At 35.5% G+C, this 23,120-nt stretch overlaps 2 protein-coding genes across 2 annotated transcripts; both read right to left on the bottom strand.

The window, feature by feature from the left end:
• Nucleotides 1-784: 784 nt before the first annotated feature.
• Nucleotides 785-6,167, bottom strand: LOC124989747 (trace amine-associated receptor 2). The gene is made up of 2 exons (XM_047559740.1): nucleotides 6,144-6,167; nucleotides 785-1,780 (listed from the first exon to the last, which is right to left on the bottom strand). Exons 1-2 carry the CDS (start codon nucleotides 6,165-6,167, stop codon nucleotides 785-787), a joined length of 1,020 nt encoding a protein of 339 aa, XP_047415696.1.
• An 11,487-nt stretch (nucleotides 6,168-17,654) lies between these two features.
• Nucleotides 17,655-18,674, bottom strand: Taar1 (trace amine associated receptor 1). Its single transcript, XM_047559160.1, has one exon. It carries the CDS (start codon nucleotides 18,672-18,674, stop codon nucleotides 17,655-17,657), a length of 1,020 nt encoding a protein of 339 aa, XP_047415116.1.
• Nucleotides 18,675-23,120: the final 4,446 nt, after the last annotated feature.

Genomic DNA, 23,120 nt, shown 5'->3' with positions numbered 1-23,120 from the left:
TGTATTTATTAAACATCAGCATGTCAAATGGCAATACAAAATGTGGGTGGGACTAGGAAAGAAAGAAAGATATTGAACAGAATTCTAGTGCTGGTACAATAGAAAATTGACAACTTCTGTGATTAAGATGATACATTAATGAAGGCTTGTATGAAATCTGTGACCTTAGTTACACATTTTTTCCAGTTCTCTTTTATTAAAACACACACACACACACACACACACGTAATCTCACCATAATAAAATCTAGCAAAAGTTTAACCCTCATCTAACAAAATATTGCTTCCTGACAATATATGAATTTTTGAAATCTTTATGTCCACACTTGCCTGCTACTAATTTTTAATTGCTGGTGTTTCAAAATATACTTGATTGGATACTGGAAACAAACATTAAAGGGCTATCACATGAAGTGTGTATAGTGGTGAGAGGGGTGAGCTCTTTTCAAGTTCAGTCTGCATTCAGGCCATTTTGAATACCAAACAAATTTTTGTGCATCTTTTTTTTTCCGTTCCTCACTTTTCCACATATTATTTAGCTTTATAATTTTCCTTTTTTTCCCTCTCTTAGTGGATGTTTGAAGGATTGGAGGGGGATCTTAGTCCAAAGAGAAGATTCCTTTTTTCCTCAAGTCTTAGAAATCAGGAGCCTTTCTTGCTAACAAAAATAATGTGTGTGTATGCAAACACACACACACACACACACACACACACACACCCTTTAAGTAACTTCATTCTTCAAAGTTCCAGTCCTTTTGCTTTAATTCACTTCTCCATAAATAAGTCTATTCAGTTTCTTTTTGAGTAAGCAAATTGGTATCATGGAAATGTGAGCTGAAAATTTTACCTAGCAGAATGTACTTAAATGCTCTGCGAAACCAGGGGTAGAAGAAACCATATATTAAGGGATTACACGTGGAGTTAAAATAGCCAAACCAGGTCAAGGCATCAAACAAAATGGCGGGAGTAGAGAAGTTCAAAAAGGCATCCAGTAAAATCGTGAAAAAACAGGGAAACCAACATAACAAAAAAATGCCCATCACTATTCCTAAAGTCTTGGCTGCTTTTTTGTCTTTCCTCATTTGATTATTTTGATTTTCTGGCAAGTTATTGATTGCACGAGCAAATTTTCTGGATACTGCAAAAATTTTGCCATAAATCCCCACCATGATAGACCCAGGAGTGAAGAAACCTGCCATAAACAAGGTGGTCCCCCACAGCTTGTTGAACATGACTGGGCAGGAGCTGGAACAAGCAACCAGGATGTCATAGCCTTCTATTCCATCAGCATAAGCCTCTGAGAAGACCACCCCAAAGGCAAATGCTCCAGGGACTGACCAACAGAGAAGTAGCAACCGTTTAATGACTGGAATGGTCATTTTGGTGGAATAACGTAGAGGGTAACAGATAGCATAAAATCGATCAATGGCCACTGAGCAAAGATGGAAAATGGATGTGATGCTAAGCATCAGGTCAAAACTATAATGAATCTTGCAAAATGTAAGCCCAAAATACCAGCAGTTCTCCACCGATCTGACCATACTGTACGGCATGATGGTGAGTCCCAGGAGGAAGTCAGTGACTGCCATGGAGAGGATGAGGAAGTTGGTTGGTGTGTGAAGCTGCTTGAAGTAGGAAATGGAAACTATCATGGCAAGATTGCCGAACACGGTGATGAATATGACTCCTGCCATGAAAGAATACATGGCCGCCCGCGTGCCCAGGGACCTCTCTGTTTCTGGACAAGATCCGTTTCCATACTCAGAACAATCGAATGTTTCCTTCAGGAAAGTGAGAGCACACAGCATTCTATCAGAAAATAGACAAAGTAATCTACGCATTTTATATGTGCTTTCTTAGAAAACCTCAAGAAAGACGTAGGACTCAAGAGACATAAGTATGCTGGAATGTTACTTGTGTCTTTCCCATTAATTAATTTATTTGACTGTAGTTTTATACAATTGTCTGTAGTTTTATACAATTCTAACCCAATGGGTTTAAATGATCATGATTTGTATTTCTTTCAATTCAAGTTGTATCACACATATTTAAAACTTTATTATTTCAAGGTCTGAAAATAAGAAGAAGAGGAAGGAGGGTAAGGAAGAGGAGAAGGAACAAATTTATTATGGAAGTAACCATACTTGATCTTCTTTACGTAACAGAATAGTTATTAGGCAATACATGCACTTCTTCCTCAAATAAATCTGAAATACATAATCACATTGATTAGCTTGTGGTTTATTGCCTTATGGGTCCAGATTATTGTTTGGAAATAGTTTTATTCATGTGTGCCACCATTTCCACTATGCTTTGATTTTTCATGGTAAGGTTGTTTAATGGGAGGAACCATTAAAGAACCCTGATGATCTGATGGGGTCTTCTTCAGCAAATCATGAAGCCCTGACAAGCATCCCACCAGCCAGGGCAGATAAGTCAGAGGTGGGCAGAGAGCAAAGCTGTACCACTTCTTCTTCTGTGAGCAGTGCTCTTCCCTAGTGTGTCTACTCACAGCCCGTACAATTGTCAACAGGCCATAATGACAGTCTGGTAAGTTCCTGTGCGGGATCCACACAGAGGGCTATGAGCAGGTAGGTGGTTAAGGAGCTTTCAAAAAGCAAGTCAGACCTTCATAAGAAAAACAAGCACATGCCCTTTTGTTCTGCCCAATATGTCTAGTTTAAATATAAAAAATCGACCGATTATCATTTATACCTACCTTTGGGATGCAATATGCTCACAAGTTATAATACTTTCTTTTTAAAATGTACATTGGGAAAAAAAAACAATAAGCAATGTAAAACTATTAATTTTGCAGAGTAGTGTTTGATTTTGGCCTTCAGTGACCTTATATCTGTCAGACTTCACCTGTTACTGACAGATAACCAAGTGTCACTCTGTGTAATGTAAAAGCACCAATCACAAACTGAGCAAGAAATATCTATTGAATGCTCTCAAGATAGAAGACACAGTGAAATGAACCAGAAAGTGTAAACATAGTCCCTGACTGCAAAAAATCTTTGAGACTGTTGAAGAGATAAAATACAACTCTTAAAACCTCAATAATTCTGAACCTCAGTTAAAAGCAACAATGATAATTAACCAAAGAAAGATCTAGGCAAAATATACAACTAAAGATAACTGAATAAGGTAAATTCGGTCTGGACTAGACAAAAATATTTCAGTACAAAAGTGACTTTTGATCTGGATCTCAATGTGTGAGTGAAATTTGAATTCAAACAGTAGGAGGAAAGCATTTCCTCTGGGGGCAGGAAATGTCTGAGACCTTTCAAAAAGTAATGCTCAAAGATCTCTCGAACGCAAGGATGAGAGAAGAAGGTGTTTCTAATTTCACTATTGTTTTCAGCCAGTGTTCTTACCCCTATACAAAGGAGATTGCCCACTCTGTCATCAAATTTGAACAGATTTAAAAATAAATAAATAAAATAGTTAATTAGCTATAGGAGAGATAGGGTAGATTTAAAATTAAAAGGCTTCTCCAACTGATTCCCAGGGATAAGTTTGTTGTTGGCAATTTTATCCTCTTTTTCCTTCTTACTCTGAGGCTCATCCCCACCTGCAGAGAACTAATGGCCTAATGTGTGATGGGACATGTTTTAGCAATGGAACTAAAGATGGAGCAAGGAGCCATCCTTATGTCTGTGACCTGGGAGATCAGACACCAGAAAATAAGAACACTACCAAACTGTCTTTAAAGTTTTTACCCAAAAGCACTCTAACTGCTGTTGACAGAAAGAACAGGCTTATTCCTGAAAGAGTTTCATCAAAACATTTTTATCCAGGAATCTCCAAAATGTATACAACTATGTCTCAAACTATATTCATTTTTTAGCAGCTAAAAATGGGAGTTTCTAGTACGTTCACAACATTTCATTCTGTTCCTCCTAATAGTCTCACAGGGAAAAGGAAAAAAAAGTAAGAAGAGGCAAGGAATTATTCCTCTGTATTGGTACCAAGTTTTTCTGCCATTTGCCACTATTCCATGTTAGCCACTTGTTGGCCATTACCACAGCAGAAAATACTGAGAAAAAGTGCAATACTATGAAAAAGAAAGGAAAATTCTGGTTACCTTTGGTATGCTCATTAAAAAGTATAGGAAGGGCTGGGAGTGTAACCCAGTGATAGAGTGTATGCTTGGCATGTGTGAGATCCTAAGTTCAATCCCCAGTTTAAAAAAAAAAAAAAAGCATAGACACAAAGGAAATTTTGTTGGTTTACTTTAAAATCACTTTACTTCTTAGAAAGTAAAGAGAAATAATAAATTAATCATGAAAATGGCATGCACACAATAATTTTGTGCTCATGCATCTCTACAATAGTAGAACATTGTACGATTTAATTTCAAACTCCTTGTCCTGGCTTAATGACTGATAAAATTGTCATCATATCATCCCACTTTTGTAAAAGTCCTACTCAATCCTTCTTAGTCTCAAATCATAGTGTACAGAGTTTGATTCATTTCCCGTTTAGCATTCAGCAACTTTTATTAGCCAATCAACTTTGCATCCTACAATGAAATTTTTTGAAACATAATCTGATACCTAAGCATATACCTGTATTCCTCATTCACTTGCCACAGAGCAGGGAGGAGCATATGAGATAATTACTTGAAGGACTTTTCAAATACTGTTAATTCTTTCTGAGCATCGCCGTTCTCCTTCGCATATTGGACACAGTTTTTGTTGTTGTTTTGATACTGGGAATTGAACCCAGGGGCATCTGAGCTACAACCCCAGTCCTTTATTAATTATTTATTTGAGATAAGGTCTTGCTAAGTTGCTGAGGCTGACCTCGAATTTAGGATCCTCTTGCCTCAGCCTTCCAAGTAACTGGGATTACAGGTATGCACCGTCGTGCCTGGCTTTTGGCATAGTTTCTGAAGTGACATCTCACATAGGTTTAAGCCTTTTATTAATCCTGCCTTTCACATATTTCATATTGATCACCCTTAGAAAGTTTAATGCAAAAAACAAGATTTTCAAGTCTATATTGTTTCACTGTCATTTTTCCTATATTTTAAACAATGTAATGAAAGCATGTGTAGATGTGCAAATTGGAGTAGAACTAAATGAAATGTCTGACAATTTCTCCATTACTGTTGTATTTCTACAAGAAGCTTAGGCATGAAAGTTAAAGATTTGGAGTATAATCGATTTCTTGCCCAATCAACTAATAAAAACTATTTTATCTAAACTGTATTCTATTTAATTATAAAAATAAGAGTTTTTCTAAATTCCCCGTGAAAATGATAAAAGTGTAAGACCATAATCACAATAACACAGATTTTCTGATTTTTCTAGTTGTAATCTCTTTTCATTTTACCTTGTCATTAAATTTGATTAATACCTCAATTGTTAAATATTCTGCTTTATAATCGCTTTTGTTAAAGACTTTTAAGTTTAACATGGACATTTTAAGTTTTAAGAATTAAATTTCATTTCTCTTGCTAATCATTCTTTCTGCTTGCCTTAAAATTATTTTGCCCTTTCCCTAACAATTGATTTCTTTCAGTTTTTCAATTTTTATCAAATTTTAATGTTAATGAATATAATGCATTAAATAATACATGTGAACGGTCTTAGAACAATGCTTGATATATAATAAGCATTATCAAAGACTCCTACCTCTCTTCCTTGTTTGAAATAAACACATTCAAGAATACATTTGGTCAGAAAATATTCTTCTTAAGAAAGTAAGTGGGTGGAAATACATTTGGTCAGAAAATATTCTTCTTAAGAAAGTAAGGCGTTTGTAAAACGCCTAGGTCACTGCTTTAGCCCTATGTTTCACTTAGCCCTATGAACACCTGCAATAAATACATTGCTCAGTCACATTTGAAGAAGTACTCCTTTACAGTATTCTAAATATGCTTCCCCCAAAACATGCGTACTGTTGAAAGTCTTCACATATTAGAAAGAATCTGCCTTTCATTACAGATTTATATTCAGTCTTGCACCTTCAACAATCTTCCACATGCCTACATATTCTCTCCGCACGTGACCAATTGGAAAAAGGAAGAGTCACCAACAAAGCTACTTCATCAATAGGGTGACAATTTACTTCCAAAAAAAACCTCAAGAAGAGCTAACAAGGTGTTTCCTTTATAATCCTTTCTCCACATACCTGTTGCGCTGGGAGAGCTGCCATTGTTAACTCCTTATGGAAGAATCTTTGTCTCTTCTTTATCTACTATGACTATTTATATGAAAATAGAAGACCTGAACCATGTTAATTGTGCTGTTTTGTAACTTAACAACTAATCTCAAGGGAATTGGATCTGAAAATGGAAAAAAAACACCTTGCCATTGTAAAGTTGAAGAGCTTAAAGGAAACTAACATACCCTTGTATCCTCTCTGGAGTCCCTGCTCACCTAGATTTTCCTCACCTGCCCCATCGTAGACTCTAAGTCTGCCATTATATAAAGGTTGTAGTAACAAATCTGAACTGCTGAGTCGTAGGTGGCATTACCAAACATAATCCCAACCATACACAGATGGGACCAGTGGTTTAAGTAGAAAAATGGATGTGTCTTCAACTCTTTAGGATGACCTGGGATGGTCACAGTCCATACTGTGTCTAACATTTCAGACACTAAGAGAAGAGGTTTTACTATCCACTGGTTCCTTTTTCTTTTTCTTTTTTGGCATGAATGTCACTAAAATAATTTATATCATCAAACCTCTTAGACATGGAGGAATCAGGCCTCAATATTATATCTTTAAGTAACTCCCGTTATTATGCCAAAATCTTTTCAGATGCTACTTGGTTTAAATCTATTCCTCCTATGTTGTTTAATACCTATATTTTCATTTGTCTTTTCTGAAATGTGAAAGTCTGTTTCCCATTGATGAGACAGCCTTACAGAGGAAATACAACACTGGTCACTAGAAGATATCAGGGTCCTACTGGAATTAAAATTATAGCTATTTTGGTGACCTTAGTGTGGCCCAGGGTCACTCTGTGAGTGTGCAATCTGTGCAGTTTAATGGAGAAGAGAGCTTCAAAGGGCTGACACCTAGCTGAATTCTCTTTTGTCTCCTACTTGTAATCTTAAAAGCTTTCAAACAAGGTACTCTACATTTTCATTTTGTGCTGGGTCTCACAAAATTTGTAAATGCTCCTGTCTCACCCTCTCCAAGTAGTTCTGTTTAAAGAAGAGAAAGAAGAATTTTTAAAAATCTGTTTTTATTTCACAGCATATTCAGTTATATTATGGCATAAATACATATATATCAAAGTGTTTTATAAAATATTTACACAAATATTAGCACAGTTGTTTACCAGGAAGTTAGAACTTAATTTATAAATAGCAAGAGACATTACTACACAAAAGTTGCTATTAACTTCTCTCTCTGGTAGAGACAGTGAGTCACATTGGACAAACCTTAATTCTGTAAAGAATCGTTTCAGCATTCTCTATTAATTACATAGATGAGAGACAAGCCATAGGGGAGGATTAAAACTTAAATGTGTTTTTAATAGCTAAACAACATACAGAGAGCAAGGGTAATAAATTTTGTACCCTTTCCTTCTGAAGTTCACAATTACTAGAATATATCAAAAAAACTGAAATACAGTAGTCCTTCCTTATCCATGATTCCAGTTACCTGTGGTTCAAATATATTAAATGGAAAATTCCAGAAACAAACAATTCATAAATTCTAAACTATGTGCTGTTCTGAGTGGCATATTGAAATCTCATACTGTCTCTTTGTATGTCCCCGGGGACACCCCTTTATCTAGCATATCCATGCTGTGTACTCTACCCACCTGCTAGTCCCTTGTAGCCTTCTCAGTTATCACATTAACAGTTGAGATATTATAGTGCTTGTGTTCAAATAACCCTTATGTTATGTAGCAGCCTAACACTATGTCACAATGCCTATGTTATTAATCCCACTTCATTTCATCATGTAGGAATTGGATCACCTTACACCATTACAAGGTGAGCATAGTACAATTAAGATATTGTGTGAGAGAGTCAAGCTTTAGTGTTTCATACCTATAATTTCAGCTACTCAGGAGGCTGAGGCAGGAAAATTTCAAGTTTGACGCCCATCTACCAGCTTAGCAAGACCCTGTCTCAAAATACAAAGTATAAAGGGTGGGGGATGTGGCTCAGTGGTAAAGCACCCCTGGTTCTATCCCCAGTATCACCCAAAAAAGAGATATTATGTGTGTTTGTGTGAACATGAACATATATGAACAAAGGGAAGTAAAGTCCAATTCATCACACTCCTGATCCCCCTCCTTTCCCTTCATTCCCCCATTCCCCTTTTTCTAATCCAAAATGCTACTATTTTTTTCCTACCCTGCCCCTTATTGTGAGTTAGCATCTCCATATCAGAGAGAACATTTGGCCTTTGGTTTTTGGGATTGGCTTATTTCACTAGCATGAGAGTCTCCAGTTCCATACCTCTCCTGGCAAATGCCAGAATTTCATTTCTCTCTTTCTTTGTGTGTGTGGTGGGGGCGGCGGGTATCTGGGATTGAACTCAGGTGCTCTCAACCACTGAGCCACATCTCCAGCCCTATTTTGTATTTTATTTAGAAACAGAGTCTCACTGAGGTACTTAGGGCCTTGCTAAGTTGTTGAGGCTGGCTTTGAATTTGAACTCATCCTGCCTGCACCACCACACCCAGCTCATTTCTTTTTATGGGTGAGTAATATTTCATTGTGTATATATACCACATTTTCTGTATATATACACAATGAAAGACACCTAGGTTGAAGTGCACCTAGGTTGGTTCCATAGCTTAGTTATTGTGAATGAGAAGCTATAAACATTGATGTAGCCATGTCACTGTAGTATACTGATTTTAAGTACTTGGGTATATGCTGAGGAATGGGAGAACTGGGTCAAATAGTAGTTCCATTCCAAGTTGTCTGAGGAATCTCCATACTTGTTTTCAGAGTGGTTGTACCAATTTGCAGTCCCACCAGCAATGTATGAGCATAACTTTTTCCCCATATTCTTGCCAACATTTATTTTTACTTGTATTCTTGATAATTGCCATTCTGACTGGAGTGAGATAAAATCTCAGTGTAGTTTTAATTTACATTTCTCTAATTGCTAGTGATGTTGACATTTTTTCATATATTTCTTGACCAATTATATTTCTTCTTCTGTGATGTGTCTGTTCAGTTTCTTTGCCCATTTATTTACTTATTTTTTGGTGTTAAGTTTTTTGAGTTCTTTATATATCCCTGAGATCAATGCTCTATCTGAGATACAGATGACAAAGACTTTCTCCCACTCTGTAGGCTCTCACTTCATGTTCTTGATTGTTTCCTTTGATGAGTAGCAGCTTTTTAGTTTGATTCCATCCCATTTATTGATTCTTGATTTTACTTCTTGCATCGTAGGAGTCTTTTTGAGAAAGTCAGGTCCTAAGCCAACATGATGATGATTCAGGCCTACTTTTTCTTCTAGTAGGTACAGGATCTCTGGTCTAATGTCTAGGTCCTTGATCCTTTTTGAGTTGTGTTTTTTTCAGAGTTAGAGATAGGAGTTCAATTTCTTTTTGCTGCATATGGATTTCCAGGTTTCCCAGCACCATTTGTTAAAGAGGCTATCTTTTCTGCAATATATATTTTTGGCACCTTTGTCTAGTATGAGATAATTGTATTTATGTGGGTTTGTCTCTGTGTCTTCTATTCTGTACCATTGGTCTTCACGTCTGTTTTGGTGTCACTATCATGCTGTTTTTGTAACTATAGTGCTATAGTATAATTTAAGGTCTGGTATTGTTATGTGTACGTGCTTTCTATATAGGGAATTACAAAGTGTCTCACATACCTAAACTTTTCAAATAAACAAGGAAGAGAAGAAATAAAAAATTGAATGAAAGGAGTTTTCCTTTACCTCATTTCATGTTGGAATATAAAATTAAAGTATCAAGAAAATGAGATGCTGGTAAAGGGGTAAATAGATCAATGATATATCAAATAGCTCAAAACTGTTTTTTCTTTATGTGTGGGAAATTAAATTACTATATCAGAAAGAAGAAATAATTGGGAATGGTTAGACTTTTTAGTAAATGGTACCGGAGCAACTGGTTATATGGAAAGAGTAGATGAAACCAGCTCCTACAAAATACTCAATTCCAGAACCCAGGTGAATTAAAACTGCAAGTGTAAATGACAAACATATAAAACTCTTAGTATACAATCTAGGAAAATAACTTTACCATCTCATGGTAAGGTGTTGTGGTTGAGATCTGAGGTGTCCCCCAAAAGCTCATGTGTGAGACAATGCAAGAATTTTCAGAGGTGAAGTGATTAGACTATGAGAGGTGTAAACTGTTTGGTGGATTAATCAACTGATATGGATTAACTGGGCAGTAGCTGTAGGTAGGTAGGATGTTGTTGGAGGAGGCGGGTCACTGGGTGAACAGAGTACTCTCTGTGCTTCTGCTTCCTTATTGCCATGTCCTGAGCTGCTTTCCTCTGCCATGCCCTTCTACCACCATGTTCTGCCTCATTTGCTGCCCAGAGCGATAGAATCGGCCTACTGGAGTGAACCTTTGAAACCATAAGCCAAAATAAACTTCTGTCTTTACATTTGTCTTGTAAGGTCTTTTGGTCACCGTGACAAAAAACTAACTAAAACAGGATGAATTACTTAAGTCACAAAAAGCATAAAACATAAAGAAATGTAATGCATTTGACTACACTAGAGTGAAGAATTTATGTTTAGTAACAGTTATCATATGAGATTGAATAAATAAGCTACTAACTAGGGGAAGACATTTGCCACACATTTCATTGACAACAAATAATCATCAGGAATATGCAAAGAACTTCAAATCAACTAGAAAAGTAATAACAACAACAATAATAATGTTATTTTCCCTAAAATGTGTAAACTGAAAATAATGCTATTTTCCCTAAAATGAGTAAACTGAAAGAATGTTTATGCTGATTTCATGTCAAACATTTATACCTTACATATGTTCTGCTACATGTTTTATTCCATATTTATTTAAAACTCCTTTTTTTGTAAAGTCAAAAAGTAATGTTAAATTATTATAATTAAGAGAATATACAAACAAGAATAAAACTTTAAACCATTTAAAAACAGTTATCAACACCTTTCAAGCATGTGTTATAACTGTGAACCCTTCTGTTTGTTAAAGTAGTCTTGAGAGAATTGCAAATAAAAGTAATTAAATGTGTTGATTGGCTAATTACCAATGCCCTCTGCACTTCATTTATAGTTTGACATGTTGAAGCTACAATTTGTTTGACCTAAGTCCCAAGTTCAAAGAGGCAAGTATAAGCAACACCACTTACACTTTGTCCTCATTTATCAAACTTCTGAGTAAATAGAGACCAGAGGGCATCATTAACACATGTTATTTGGTGTTGGTCATGATGGAAAATAACTCACATTTGTAAGTCCCTGGTGAGGGAGTTTCACTTAATGGAGATAGGAAAATGTTTATCACAGCATTTTATTTGAAGAACTCAATGCTTGGGGGAATTCTCAAACTATTAAGCAAAGACCAAGTGTAAATCTCAGAAAGAAAACTTTAGCTGATGTAAAAGAAGCAAAACAGTGATTGGCGCCTTAGTCGACCTTCTTATCTGATGTAAATATGTTTTTAGAACTGGCATCAAGAGCCAAAACCAAAGAGTCACATATCTGGAAGATTTGTGAAGTCTCAAGAAAACCATTCAACGGACACCAAACCTCAGCCCTCATTTGATGATACAAGAAAACCCTTATTGAACACTCATTTCATTTGTCCTTTACAGGGTAATTTCAAATTTTAAAACTATAAGTAAATTACCTACACGGAATAAATTAAGTTTTTCTATCAAAAGGTAATGCTGTACAGGCCAACTTCCTTCTTAATAGCAAGAATTGTTTTGCTTGTGTTGGTTTGTTGTCTTTGCTTCCTGTTTCCACTGAGTTGTGACTGTGTTTTTTAGCAATTCTTACAACTTTACTTATGATTTTATAAGGTTCTGCCCACAGAGCTCATAGTCAGGACTTCTGAGCTCATCATTAATTGTGTTGTAGTGTCCACTATTCCTCTAAATTTTAACCCTACTGTATACACTGAAAAATCACTTTAGAATCCCTTTTTCTTGAAGCTCTAAATCAATGGTTCTTAGAAGAAATGTATTCATTTCAAAGAACCTGAGTTCTTGATTCAAACTGCAGATTTCTGAGTCTCAGTCAAATCACCCTGAATAATTTTGATGTGTCAAGTATAATCCCTGCTAGAAGGCCTTAAACCAAATCTTGTTAATAGTTTCAGGATATGTTTTAATAACTTCTCTTTTAAAATATTTTTCTGATAATGAAAAGTACATATTTATTGCCAAAATTAAGATCATATAGGCACATATGACAGGATAAAACTGAATTTCCAATAGTTTTCTCATAGTTGGCCCCATTTTCTGAAATAGAAGAGGAGGTAGAGTTTGTAGCCTGACAGACTTAGGCCCAAATTCTGTTGCTATCTTTTATTAGCTGTACCCCTTGGACTTCTTACTATGCTTTATTTGTTTATTCACCTAAAAAAGATGTATGTAGTGCCCTCCATGCCAGGCTTGGTGCTAAGTTCAGGAATACTAAGATGAATAAAACATAGTTCCTAACTTTTGCGATACAGTCTAGAGGGTAGAGGACACTATAATGTACTCAGTAAGTGTGCTGACAAGGAGTGTGTGGGATATGTTGGGAATTCAAAGAGACCTACCTACCTGAGGGCATTAAAAATGGCTTCCCAGACAGGTAATCTCAAGACAAGACTCTTGGAATGAGTAATGTCAGTTAGTTACACCGTGGGTTTGGGAACAAAGCATTTCGGGCATACAGAGCTGCAGAAGCAAAGGCATAAAGAAGGGAAAATATGGGAACTATAACTAGAGCTGGACTTTGAATCCATGCTTGTCTGGTGCCAAAGCCAGAGGATTTTTTTTTAATGTCAGGTGCTTCAGGGCTTTGTATCAGTATGTTATAAGGTTATACAATTTTTACTCAAGTTCATTAGGTAGACAATAGTTGTTTTACAGACAGATATCAATATATAAGATTTATAATGATATCATCCACTATCATATGTAATTACAAATGTTTATAATTATATAGATTACATGTGTGTGTATATTCATTTTATATAAATTATTTTGTTAAAGAGATAAAAAATTCCCATGGTCTCTCAACACACAATAACATCATAGAATAAAATGCATAAATGTCTTACCAGGTTACATCTTTCTGCATTGACTTTTGAAAAAGTTTGACTATCTTTTTGCATAATTCATACAATTATGTCATTTATTAGGAAAAAATGTTAAAATTCCGCTTTGGTTGTTGTTTTAAAGATAAATAATATCTTCCTTGGTCAACTTGTCTGTGTACAGTGCCTTAGCATCTACTGAGTGAGCACCACAATACCACATGCCAATAAAATGACCAGGAATGATGCTATAAGTGTATGTTTGTGGAGTGTTTTTGTGTGTGGAGTCCCATGCTAGCAGCTTCTCCCATCTAATATTCAACAGTCTACTGAGGCAAGTGACATTATTATTCTCATTTTGTGTATGAGTAAACCAGTGTTTGGGGTTCTGAAGTAACTGAGAGTAACTGATAAACATTGGCACTAGACTGTAAACCCATGTCATCTCCTCTGGGTTTGTCCTCTTCAGTATGGATCATTTTCTTGACCTAGGTCCTCCCCAGTAGTAACCAGGGTTGAAAGCACTACTTTATATATCATATTGTAAAACCATTGACCAATAAACAATTTTGTGGTTTATCACCTCAGTTATTGCTTATCTGACTTATACATTTACTAAGAGGAATTCCTGTCATTGTAAATCATTGAGTGGCTTAACTTTAAGCTTCTATGTCTTCTAAACTTATAAATATGCTGAGAAATTTTAAATTTGTGTGAGTCAATGATATCTTCCTCCTGGAAAAGATCAAAGACAGAAACAGATGCTGAGGCTGATGTGACTCACAACAGAACCAGTTTTGATGGAAGGAGCCAGGTGGAACGTCAGAGCAGCATAAACTCACTGGCAGCTTAGAGACTAGAAGAAGGAATTTTAAGAAAAGCAGGGATGTGGAAAAAAATGTGAGGACATGTTAAAGACAAGTTTATTTCTTTGAATCTTTCTTACAGTTGGTTACATACTTAATGAGCTTTGGAAAATGCATATGTATCACTTTTAGAAATACAGAAAGCAAAGTTGAGAATGTAGCTCAATGGCAGAGTGCTTTCTTAGCATGTATGAGACTCTGGGTTCAATCCCCAGTACCACAACAAAAAGTAAAATAAATTAAATTGTAATTGAAAAACAAAGCAAAAAGCAAAAGAATATTTCACTCTGATTCTTACATCATCTAGATTATTTTGGTGCCTATCCCAAGTACTGAAGAATAGTTTTGTTGGTACTCTTCATAGTCTGCTAAATTTAAAAACAGAAATCATTCTTCAAATCTCATTCCACATTTAATATTCAAACTCTTGGTGACAGTGTACAACTAAACAGAGACTGTGGCTTACCAGAATCCACAGTGGATTGGTGAATATTTATTACTTTGCAAAGATTGGATTACTGAATTCTGACTTCAAGGACCAAGTTTAAATTCAAGATGGAAATTCCAGTCCACTGATCTCTGAAGATATCATTAATATTAATAGTAAGTCATTTCCAACAAACTTCCTCGCTAGCACATTTTGGTTTTGTCCCATCTGGAGTAGAAATTTGTATGAATTCTCCTCTTTTGAGAGGAGAGTGGAAAATGAAACTGGTCTAATTGGAAGATGTCTTGCCTGGGGGAAAAAGTATCATGTATCATGTCATTGCAATAATTTTATTGGTATTTACCATATTCTTATATATTAAGTTAAGGTCCTTTTCATGGATACGACCAAAAACTATTCATAGAATGCTGTTTGGAACTTGGAATTCATGAAGGTTGGGTAACTCCCTTTGGAAATTGGAAGACAGGCAAGCAGCTCTAAAATCTGTGGACCAAGAATTCTGACAATATACCAAGAACAGCCTGACCATGACCTTACTTTTTGGAAGGAATGAAAATCCACATTTTTAGCTAATGATTCTGTAAAAGATCACTGTCCTTTTCCCTTTGCTAAAGATTCAATTCTGGAGAAAGTTCTGAAAATTTTTACTAGGGTTATCTATTCATGTGTTTAAAGGGAGAGGGAGGAGGGCAGTCTCTTCATTACAGTTCCAGCAGATTCTATTCTGTTGGAATGAGAAATTTCTCTAAAGCTGATTTGGTTCCATTTGGGAAATGGATTCTGGATGACCAAAAGTTCCAAATAGCTTCTGCCTTAGGAAATGAAGCTACAGTAAAGTAGGGAATGTGGACAGACAAAGCCAACCTGTCTGTAGGTTAGGTTATTTATTACTATGAGCATTAAATTAAAAAAAAAGAGAGAGAGCCTACAAAAAAAGATAGGCAATTAAGGTTTTACTGGTGCTGAATGAACAATGTAGAATTACCTGAGTCATGATCTTGCTCTAAGATAAACATGAAATCTATTAAAGCCTGAGTCATTTAAAATAGGTATACGATAAGGATGACTCTTTACCACCATTATCGAAATTGCTCTAGAAATTCTGATTAATGGAGCACAGTAAGGAATATACATAAGAATCATTATTAAATCATTATTATTGCAAAGGAGATGAAAAACAGCATTATAGATAACATCATTGTCTATGATGGAAACCTAAATAAGTCAACTGGGAAGTCAATATAAACTTTATTGTATACCAGCAATAATATTTACATAAAATAAAGTGATTTCAAAAATTTGTTCAACATATAGAAATAATCTTAGAGGAACATGTGGGAGCAAATTAAGAGAATCCCAGGAACTTGCTGTAAAGAATAAAAAACTCTCAAAGTACTTTTTTTTTTTTCTTTCAAAATTTTGACACACTGACCTCACAGGGGAATAAATTCAAAGTAGCATTTTAAAAGAAGTATTAAGGGGCAACTTGTCTTACACATACTAAGTTAAAAGGTGACCCATAAAGTTTTTAAATGTATGAGAAAAACAGTCTGACCATATCAACGAGACAAAATATAGTGCTGAAACAGATAGTAATAGTTGAAGAGATTTAGTATATCCCCAGAAGATCATCAGATTTGTGAACAGACAAATATAGGGAGGAGTGTGCATTTTAGTTTTATTTAAAATTGGTCACTTTGCCCTAACTTGCTTAAGCAAAATTGTTATTATTGAATAAATTCAAATTCCTGATGATACGTAACCTGAAACAAACCACATCAAGTCTTTGTAAGAAACAGCTCAATTGCAGATCAATGTTTATAATTTAGAATGTTTTCCATTTCCTATTAAGGCACCTTTTGGAAAATAACTATTTGTTCTCCCCTTTTTTTTCTTTTTGTAGATACCATTTTAGTAGGCATGGTATGTCTATTCTGATTGCTATCATTCATGTTTAGCTGCTGTGATGTATGATTACTTATTTTCTGTATAGCACAGAATTCAGCAAAGTGAACTTCTTTTATTCTGGATACATTTTGAGTCCACCCTGCAAGATATAACCTTAAGATATGGTTAAATTTTTTCAGAACATAATTTAATTGCTATTATTTTAAAAAATAGAAAAAACCGAAGTAGTAAATGATAGGGAAATGGTTATAAAAATCCTTGTACACAAAAAAGACACATTCAGTTGCCTCTCAGTATCCTTGACGTATTGATTCCAGGATCTTCAGCAGATACAATAATCTATGGATGCTAAATCCCTTATATAATGTAGCATAGCATTTGCATATAATCTGTGACATTCTCCCATATACTTCAAATCATCTATAGATAACTTACAATACCTAATACAGTGTAAATGTTATATAAATAATTACTATATTGACAACTATAATAATGACAAAGTAAAAAGGTCTGTAAGTTTTCACTACAGGCACAATGTTTTTTTTCCAAAAATTTTTGGATCTAAGATTGCTTGAATCTGCAGATGCAGAACCTGAATATATGAAGGGCCAACTAACTGTACATATATGACAAATTCCTATATGCAAATGTTACAAAGTCATTCCAATTTGTATTCCCAAATACAGCCTTATAGTTTCCACTACTGAACCACTTAGTTAGGTACCACTGTCAATTCATGGAAGTTTATCTACGGGCAGGAAAAGTTCTTTAGAAGAATTCTCCCCCTCCCTTCCCCCTCCTTCTCTTCCTCCTACTCCTTCTTTCTTCCTTTCTTTCTATCTATCTATCTATCTATCTATCTATCTATCTATCTATCTACCTACCTATCTCTTCATGTTGCTGGGGATCAAACCAAAGCCTTGTACATGTTAGCCAAGCACTTTATCAGTGGGCTACAATTCTAGTCTTAGAATTTCTTTAAAATGTAGGTCCTTAAATGTAGGTCCTTAAATACTAGGTTTTCAACACTTGTGTATGTATTGTAAGAATGCCTAAGATTTCACCTACCATGCCCCATATAGGAGATGATTAGCATAACTTGGCTCACCTTGAGTACTTTGACTCAAGTAATCATTAAAAGATTCATGTAGTTAGTGCATTTGGTTGGTTATATTGTGTTCATGAATTGGATCACCAACTCCTTTGCAAAAAAATTATTGTGGATTTGACTCTAAAAATAACTTACACCTAGATGAATCTCTTTGGAAAATTTTACCAAGTAAAACCATCTTCAGTGCTCTTCTGAACCAGGGATAGAAAAATGCATAAACCATTGGATTAAAAGTAGAGTTTAAGTAGCCAAACCAAATGAATGCATCATTCACAGTAGGTGGAATAGTGTAGTTCAGGAAAGGATCCATGACTGTGCAGACAAAGAAGGGGCTCCAGCATATTAGGAAAACTCCCATCACGATTCCTAACGTCTTCGCAGCTTTTCTTTCTTTGTTTTGTGAAATTCCATTTTTATCTTCCAATCCAATTTGAAGTTTCTGATTTGTATCATTAATTGATCTTGCTTGCCCTTTAGCTATGAAATATATTCTATAATAGACACACAACATAACTGATCCAGGTATATAGAAAGAAGTCAGGAAGGCCAGTACCCCAGATGTTTTGCTAAAGATGACAGAGCACCCCCCTATGCAGTGAAAGTGTTTGTAATATGTCTCTTCAATTCCTTTGATGTTTAGCTCCAGAAAGATCATTCCAAATGCAAAAATAGCAGGCACACTCCAACTAATGAAGATCATCACAAGAATTACTAAGGTATTAATCCTGGCTTTGTATCTCAGTGGATCACACACGGCATAGTAGCGGTCAATGGAAATGAAGGATAAGTGGAAAATGGAGGCTGAACTCAGCATAATGTCAGTGCTAGTGTGAATTTTACAGAAGATGTCTCCAAAATACCAGCAGTGCTCAACTGACCTCACCATGCTATAAGGCATCACCAGGCACCCCAGCAGAAAGTCCACAATGGCCATGGAATGAATGAGCCAGTTAGTGGGGGTGTGGAGTTGCTTGAAATGCAATATGGAAATAATGACAGTCAGATTGCCAACCAGAGTGATTAGAATTATCAGTACCATGAAGCTGTACAATGAGGCACGGACATCGCTTGACCACTTGGTTTTCACACAGGAGATGTTAATTATATTGTAGCAAAGGGGCATCACTCCTGACAACTCTCCACCAAGTTTATTCTTCCCTTTGTGTGTTGCATAGTCTTTTTCCAGATCCATAGTCAGTTTATAGTCCCTTCTCCTTTTATTTGCACATACCTATCCCAGAAACTTGGGAGGGGGAAAAAAAGAGAAAGAGAAAAGAGTAAATCATCAGCAGTTTGATTCCCTGTATTTTTAACACACTTACCTATAACTTCCTGTTGAAGAATAATTATTTTGGAAGCTTTATTTCCAAGTTCATTTCAATTCAATGATTTTTTTTTAACAGCTAGTTGGAGCGGACATTTTGCTAAAACATAAAGCTGAGTTTTTAGGTTTAACTATATGAAACCTTCACATTTATAGGTCAGAGGTCAAATGATTATCATCCTACACTTTGATCTGGAATCCCCTCTACACACTATTTCCCTTTTTTTCCCTTTCTTTTACTTATGCTATTTGTCTAAAAAGCCAGAATCTTGTGGTAATGCTTACATTCTAAAGGGCAGATACAAATTGCCAGAAAACTTAGAATTAAATATGTTGGTGAAAAGAAACAAATGTTTAAATGTGTCTGTTACATAGAATTATGACCCATTAGTGCTGCCTTTTGTCCTTGGTCATTATAAGTTGTTTCTAATAATTGATTGTAATGAAAGCTTAGATAACTTTATTTTCAGTTTGCAAACCAACTCTCTATGTATTCCAGGCATTATTTCATTTAACATTTTATTTATTTACCTGTAATATCAACATCATTCCTTGTAAGAAAGACATGGTATGTTTTGTTATCCTCATTTTTCTGGCATGAAATTGAGATTTAGTTCATAAAACCATGAAAACTGGAATATAATCTGAGGTCTTAATTCCTAGTTCAATTTCTTTTTTAACCTGTGGAGTTTTTCTTTGCACTGTAGAAAGAATCGACTCAAGATGAACTAAATAATATTGGGATTTCAATTTTCATATGAGAATTTATGTCTTAAATAACCACACCCATAGTTAAGTGATTTTGTGGTCCCACCTCTTAAGGAATTTTAAAATGCAGACCAAAGCCAATGGTGAGAAATGATGCAGCATGGGCCAAAGAGCCCAGAGATGAGAATCAGGGAGCGGAGCTTCGACACAGGCTGCAGGTAGGCTCCCAGACCTCTCTTTGTTTTTCTGGGTTTTTTTTAAGCTCTCTGAAAACCATTTTTCCCCCATGAAATTCCAATGTATGAAACAGGTAAAAGGAAAACTTTAAAACAGAGATATCACCTTCTACTAGGACTCCTCTTCAGAGATCCATGAGACTCAGTTTGAAAATGGTCCTTTTGTTTTTACAGAATTCTGTAATTCTAAACCATTTTCTCTATGTACAAGGGGAAGGAAGAAGAGGGGGAAGGAGAAAGGAGGAAGGGAAAGAAGAGAGGAGAGGAAGGGAATGCTTAGGGGGAAAATGTAATTTTCTGGCACTCAGTGAAGCCCCACAACCATCCCTATGTATGAAAATGCTAGAAAATGACATCAAGTGTTAGAATTCCAAGGGTCTGTCTGTCTTTTCATCTCTTTCCCTTCTCTCTGGTTTAGATCGACACCACACAGAAATCCAAATTTGCCCAAACTAGAATTGGAGGACTACAATATTTAGGTATAAAATTCCTATTTAATAAAATTTTAACTCCTCTCCCCCAATTCACTACCATCTTCTATTCCTGGGAGAAAACATATTCATACAAATGGATGTGTAAGATTTAGTTGAATAGACATACAGGCTCATTCCAAGACAGAATAAACAGGTAACTAAAACTATTAGATTATTTGAACTAAACAATAGTTGAATTATAACTAAAATTTAATTAAAAGAATGATGGCTCTTTTTACTATGAAATTTAACTAAACTCTGTTATTCAAATTATAGAACTTTAGACTCTCCTTTTTTCTTCTTTCTTTTAATTATGCTATTAAAAGTGTATGCTATATTAAAAAAAAAAAAACCTAGGGATGTACTTCAGTGGTAGAATGTATGCCTAGCAGGTATTGGCTATGAGTTGGATCCCCAGAGATGCAAAAAGATAAAAAAATTGAAGAGCCATATAAAACTCTAAATTGCTGTTTAGAAGTACTGGCCCTAGTATTGGCATCAAAACAGACATGAAGACCAATGGAATAGAATAGAAGACACAGAGACAAACCCACATAAATATAATTAATCTCATATTAGACAAAGGCACCATAAACATGCATTGGAGAAAAGATGGCCTCTTCAACAAATGGAGTTGGGAAAACTGAAAGTCCATATGTAGTAGAATGAAATTTAACCCCTATCTCTCAACTCAAAGTAGATCAAAGACCTAGACATTAAACCAGATACCCTGCACCTACTAGAAGAAAATGTAGGCCCAACACTCCAATATGTCAGTTTAGGAAACTTCTGAATAAGACTCCTAAAGCACAAGAAGTAAAATCAAGAATCAATAAATGGAATGGTATCAAACAAAAGCTTCTTCACAGCAAAGGGAAGCTACAGAATGGGAGAAATTTTTTACTGCCCACAATTCAAATAAGGCATTAATTTCCAGGACAAAGAACTCAAAAAAACTTAACACCCAAAAAAAGTCAATAAAATGGGCCAAAGAAGATATACGAAGAGTCAATAGATATATGAAAAACTGCTCAACATCTCTAGCAATTAGAGAAATGTAAATTAAAACTACACTGAGATTTCAACTTGTTCAACCAGAATGGCAATTATCAAGAATATGAGCAACAATAAATGTTGGTGAGGATGTGGAGAAAAGGGTACTCTCTTACATTGCTGGTGGGACTGTAAATTGGTACAACTCTGGAAAGTGGTATGGAGACTCATCAGAAAATTGGGAATGGAACCACCATTTGACCCAGTTATCCCACTGCTCAGTATATATTCAAAGGAATTAAAATCATCATACTACAGTGATACAATCACATCAATGTTTATTGCAGCTCAATTCACAATAGCTAAGCTGTGGAACCAACTTAGATGCCCATCAACAGATGAATGGATAAGAACATTGTGGTATATATACACAATGGAATATTACTCAGCCATAAAAACGAATGACTTTGACATTTGCCAGTAAATGAATGGATCTGGAGACTATCATGCTAAGTGAAATAAGCCAAATCCCAAAAGAAAAGGTCAAATATTCTCTCTCACATGTGAATGCTAACCCCACAATAAGGTCGGGGAAGGATAGATGTTCATTGAATTAGACAAAGGGTAATGAAGGGAAGGAAGCGGGGGAAGCAGTGAAAAAACGAAGGAAACAGTGGAATTAATCTGACATAACTTTCCTATGTACATATATGAGTACACCACAGTGAATCTCAACATCATGTACTTCTACAAAACTGGGATACTAATTAGCATAAGATATATTCCAAGTTTGTATGAACATATCAAAAGAGATTCTACTGTCATGTATAACTAAAAAGAACAAATAAAAAAATTAACCATCTCTACTCTGATGTTTTAGTAGATGAGGACTCTCAGCAGGAAGTGGGACATAAAGACATAAAGATTTGAAGACGTAAGGTGGAAACAAAGTAAGATAAAATTTTCAATTTTAGAAGAAAACAATTCATAGAAGATGAAAAAGCCACCTGGCACCTTTGTATGCCTTGTTCTTTATAAGATCTAAAATGTTCAGTCACCAAATTAACTCAGGGGTGGCTTCAAAATCCTATTTATTCATCTTACTTACAGAGAACTTGAGCCACAAGCATAGTATCTTAGAAATTCTTGGTAATATTCGTGCTACTTGGGTAGAATAATTTGTCTTACCCGATTGGTTTGAACCCTACATGTCCCCAAAAGCCCATATGCTAAAGTATTGGTAGCCAGCCTGTGGCACTCTTGGGAGGTGATAGAAAGTTTTAGGAGGTGGGGCCTTGTTCAAGGAAGTTAGGTGACGTGGGGACATGTCCTCAAAGGAGATAGGACCTTAGCGCCTCTCTCTCTCTCTCTCTTTCTCTTTTTCTCTCTCTCTCTTTTGTTACCTGGATCATGAGGCGAACAGATCTCCTCCACCAAGAGCACTCCTGATGTACTGCTTTGCCACAGGCCCAAAAGCAGTGAGCAAGCAACCATGGTCTAATGCCACTGTAACTATTCGTCAAAATAAACTTTAAGTTGTTTATCCTACAACATTTTTTTTTTCAGGAATGGAAAACTGAACAACATACCACTCAACCTAAAGAACATCATTGTCTAAATACTCTTGAAGTATCATAGTTTGCTTTTATATGATTTATCATTTAAATAAATGCCTCATTATAACATTATTAGTCGAATGCTTTCCTAAGGACCTAGCAAAATAGCGGTTTTGTTTCCTCCAGCTTGAAAAATTTAGCTAGCTTGAAATGATTTTTATCCATCAATACAAATTATCAGATTGAATATGTAATAGTAATATGGAAAGTTAATCAACT

This window comes from Sciurus carolinensis, chromosome 7 (assembly GCF_902686445.1).
Source record: "Sciurus carolinensis chromosome 7, mSciCar1.2, whole genome shotgun sequence".
Lineage (NCBI taxonomy): Eukaryota > Metazoa > Chordata > Mammalia > Rodentia > Sciuridae > Sciurus > Sciurus carolinensis.
The sequence above is the reverse complement of the archived record's forward strand: the minus strand, read 5'-3'. Positions and strand labels throughout refer to the sequence as shown.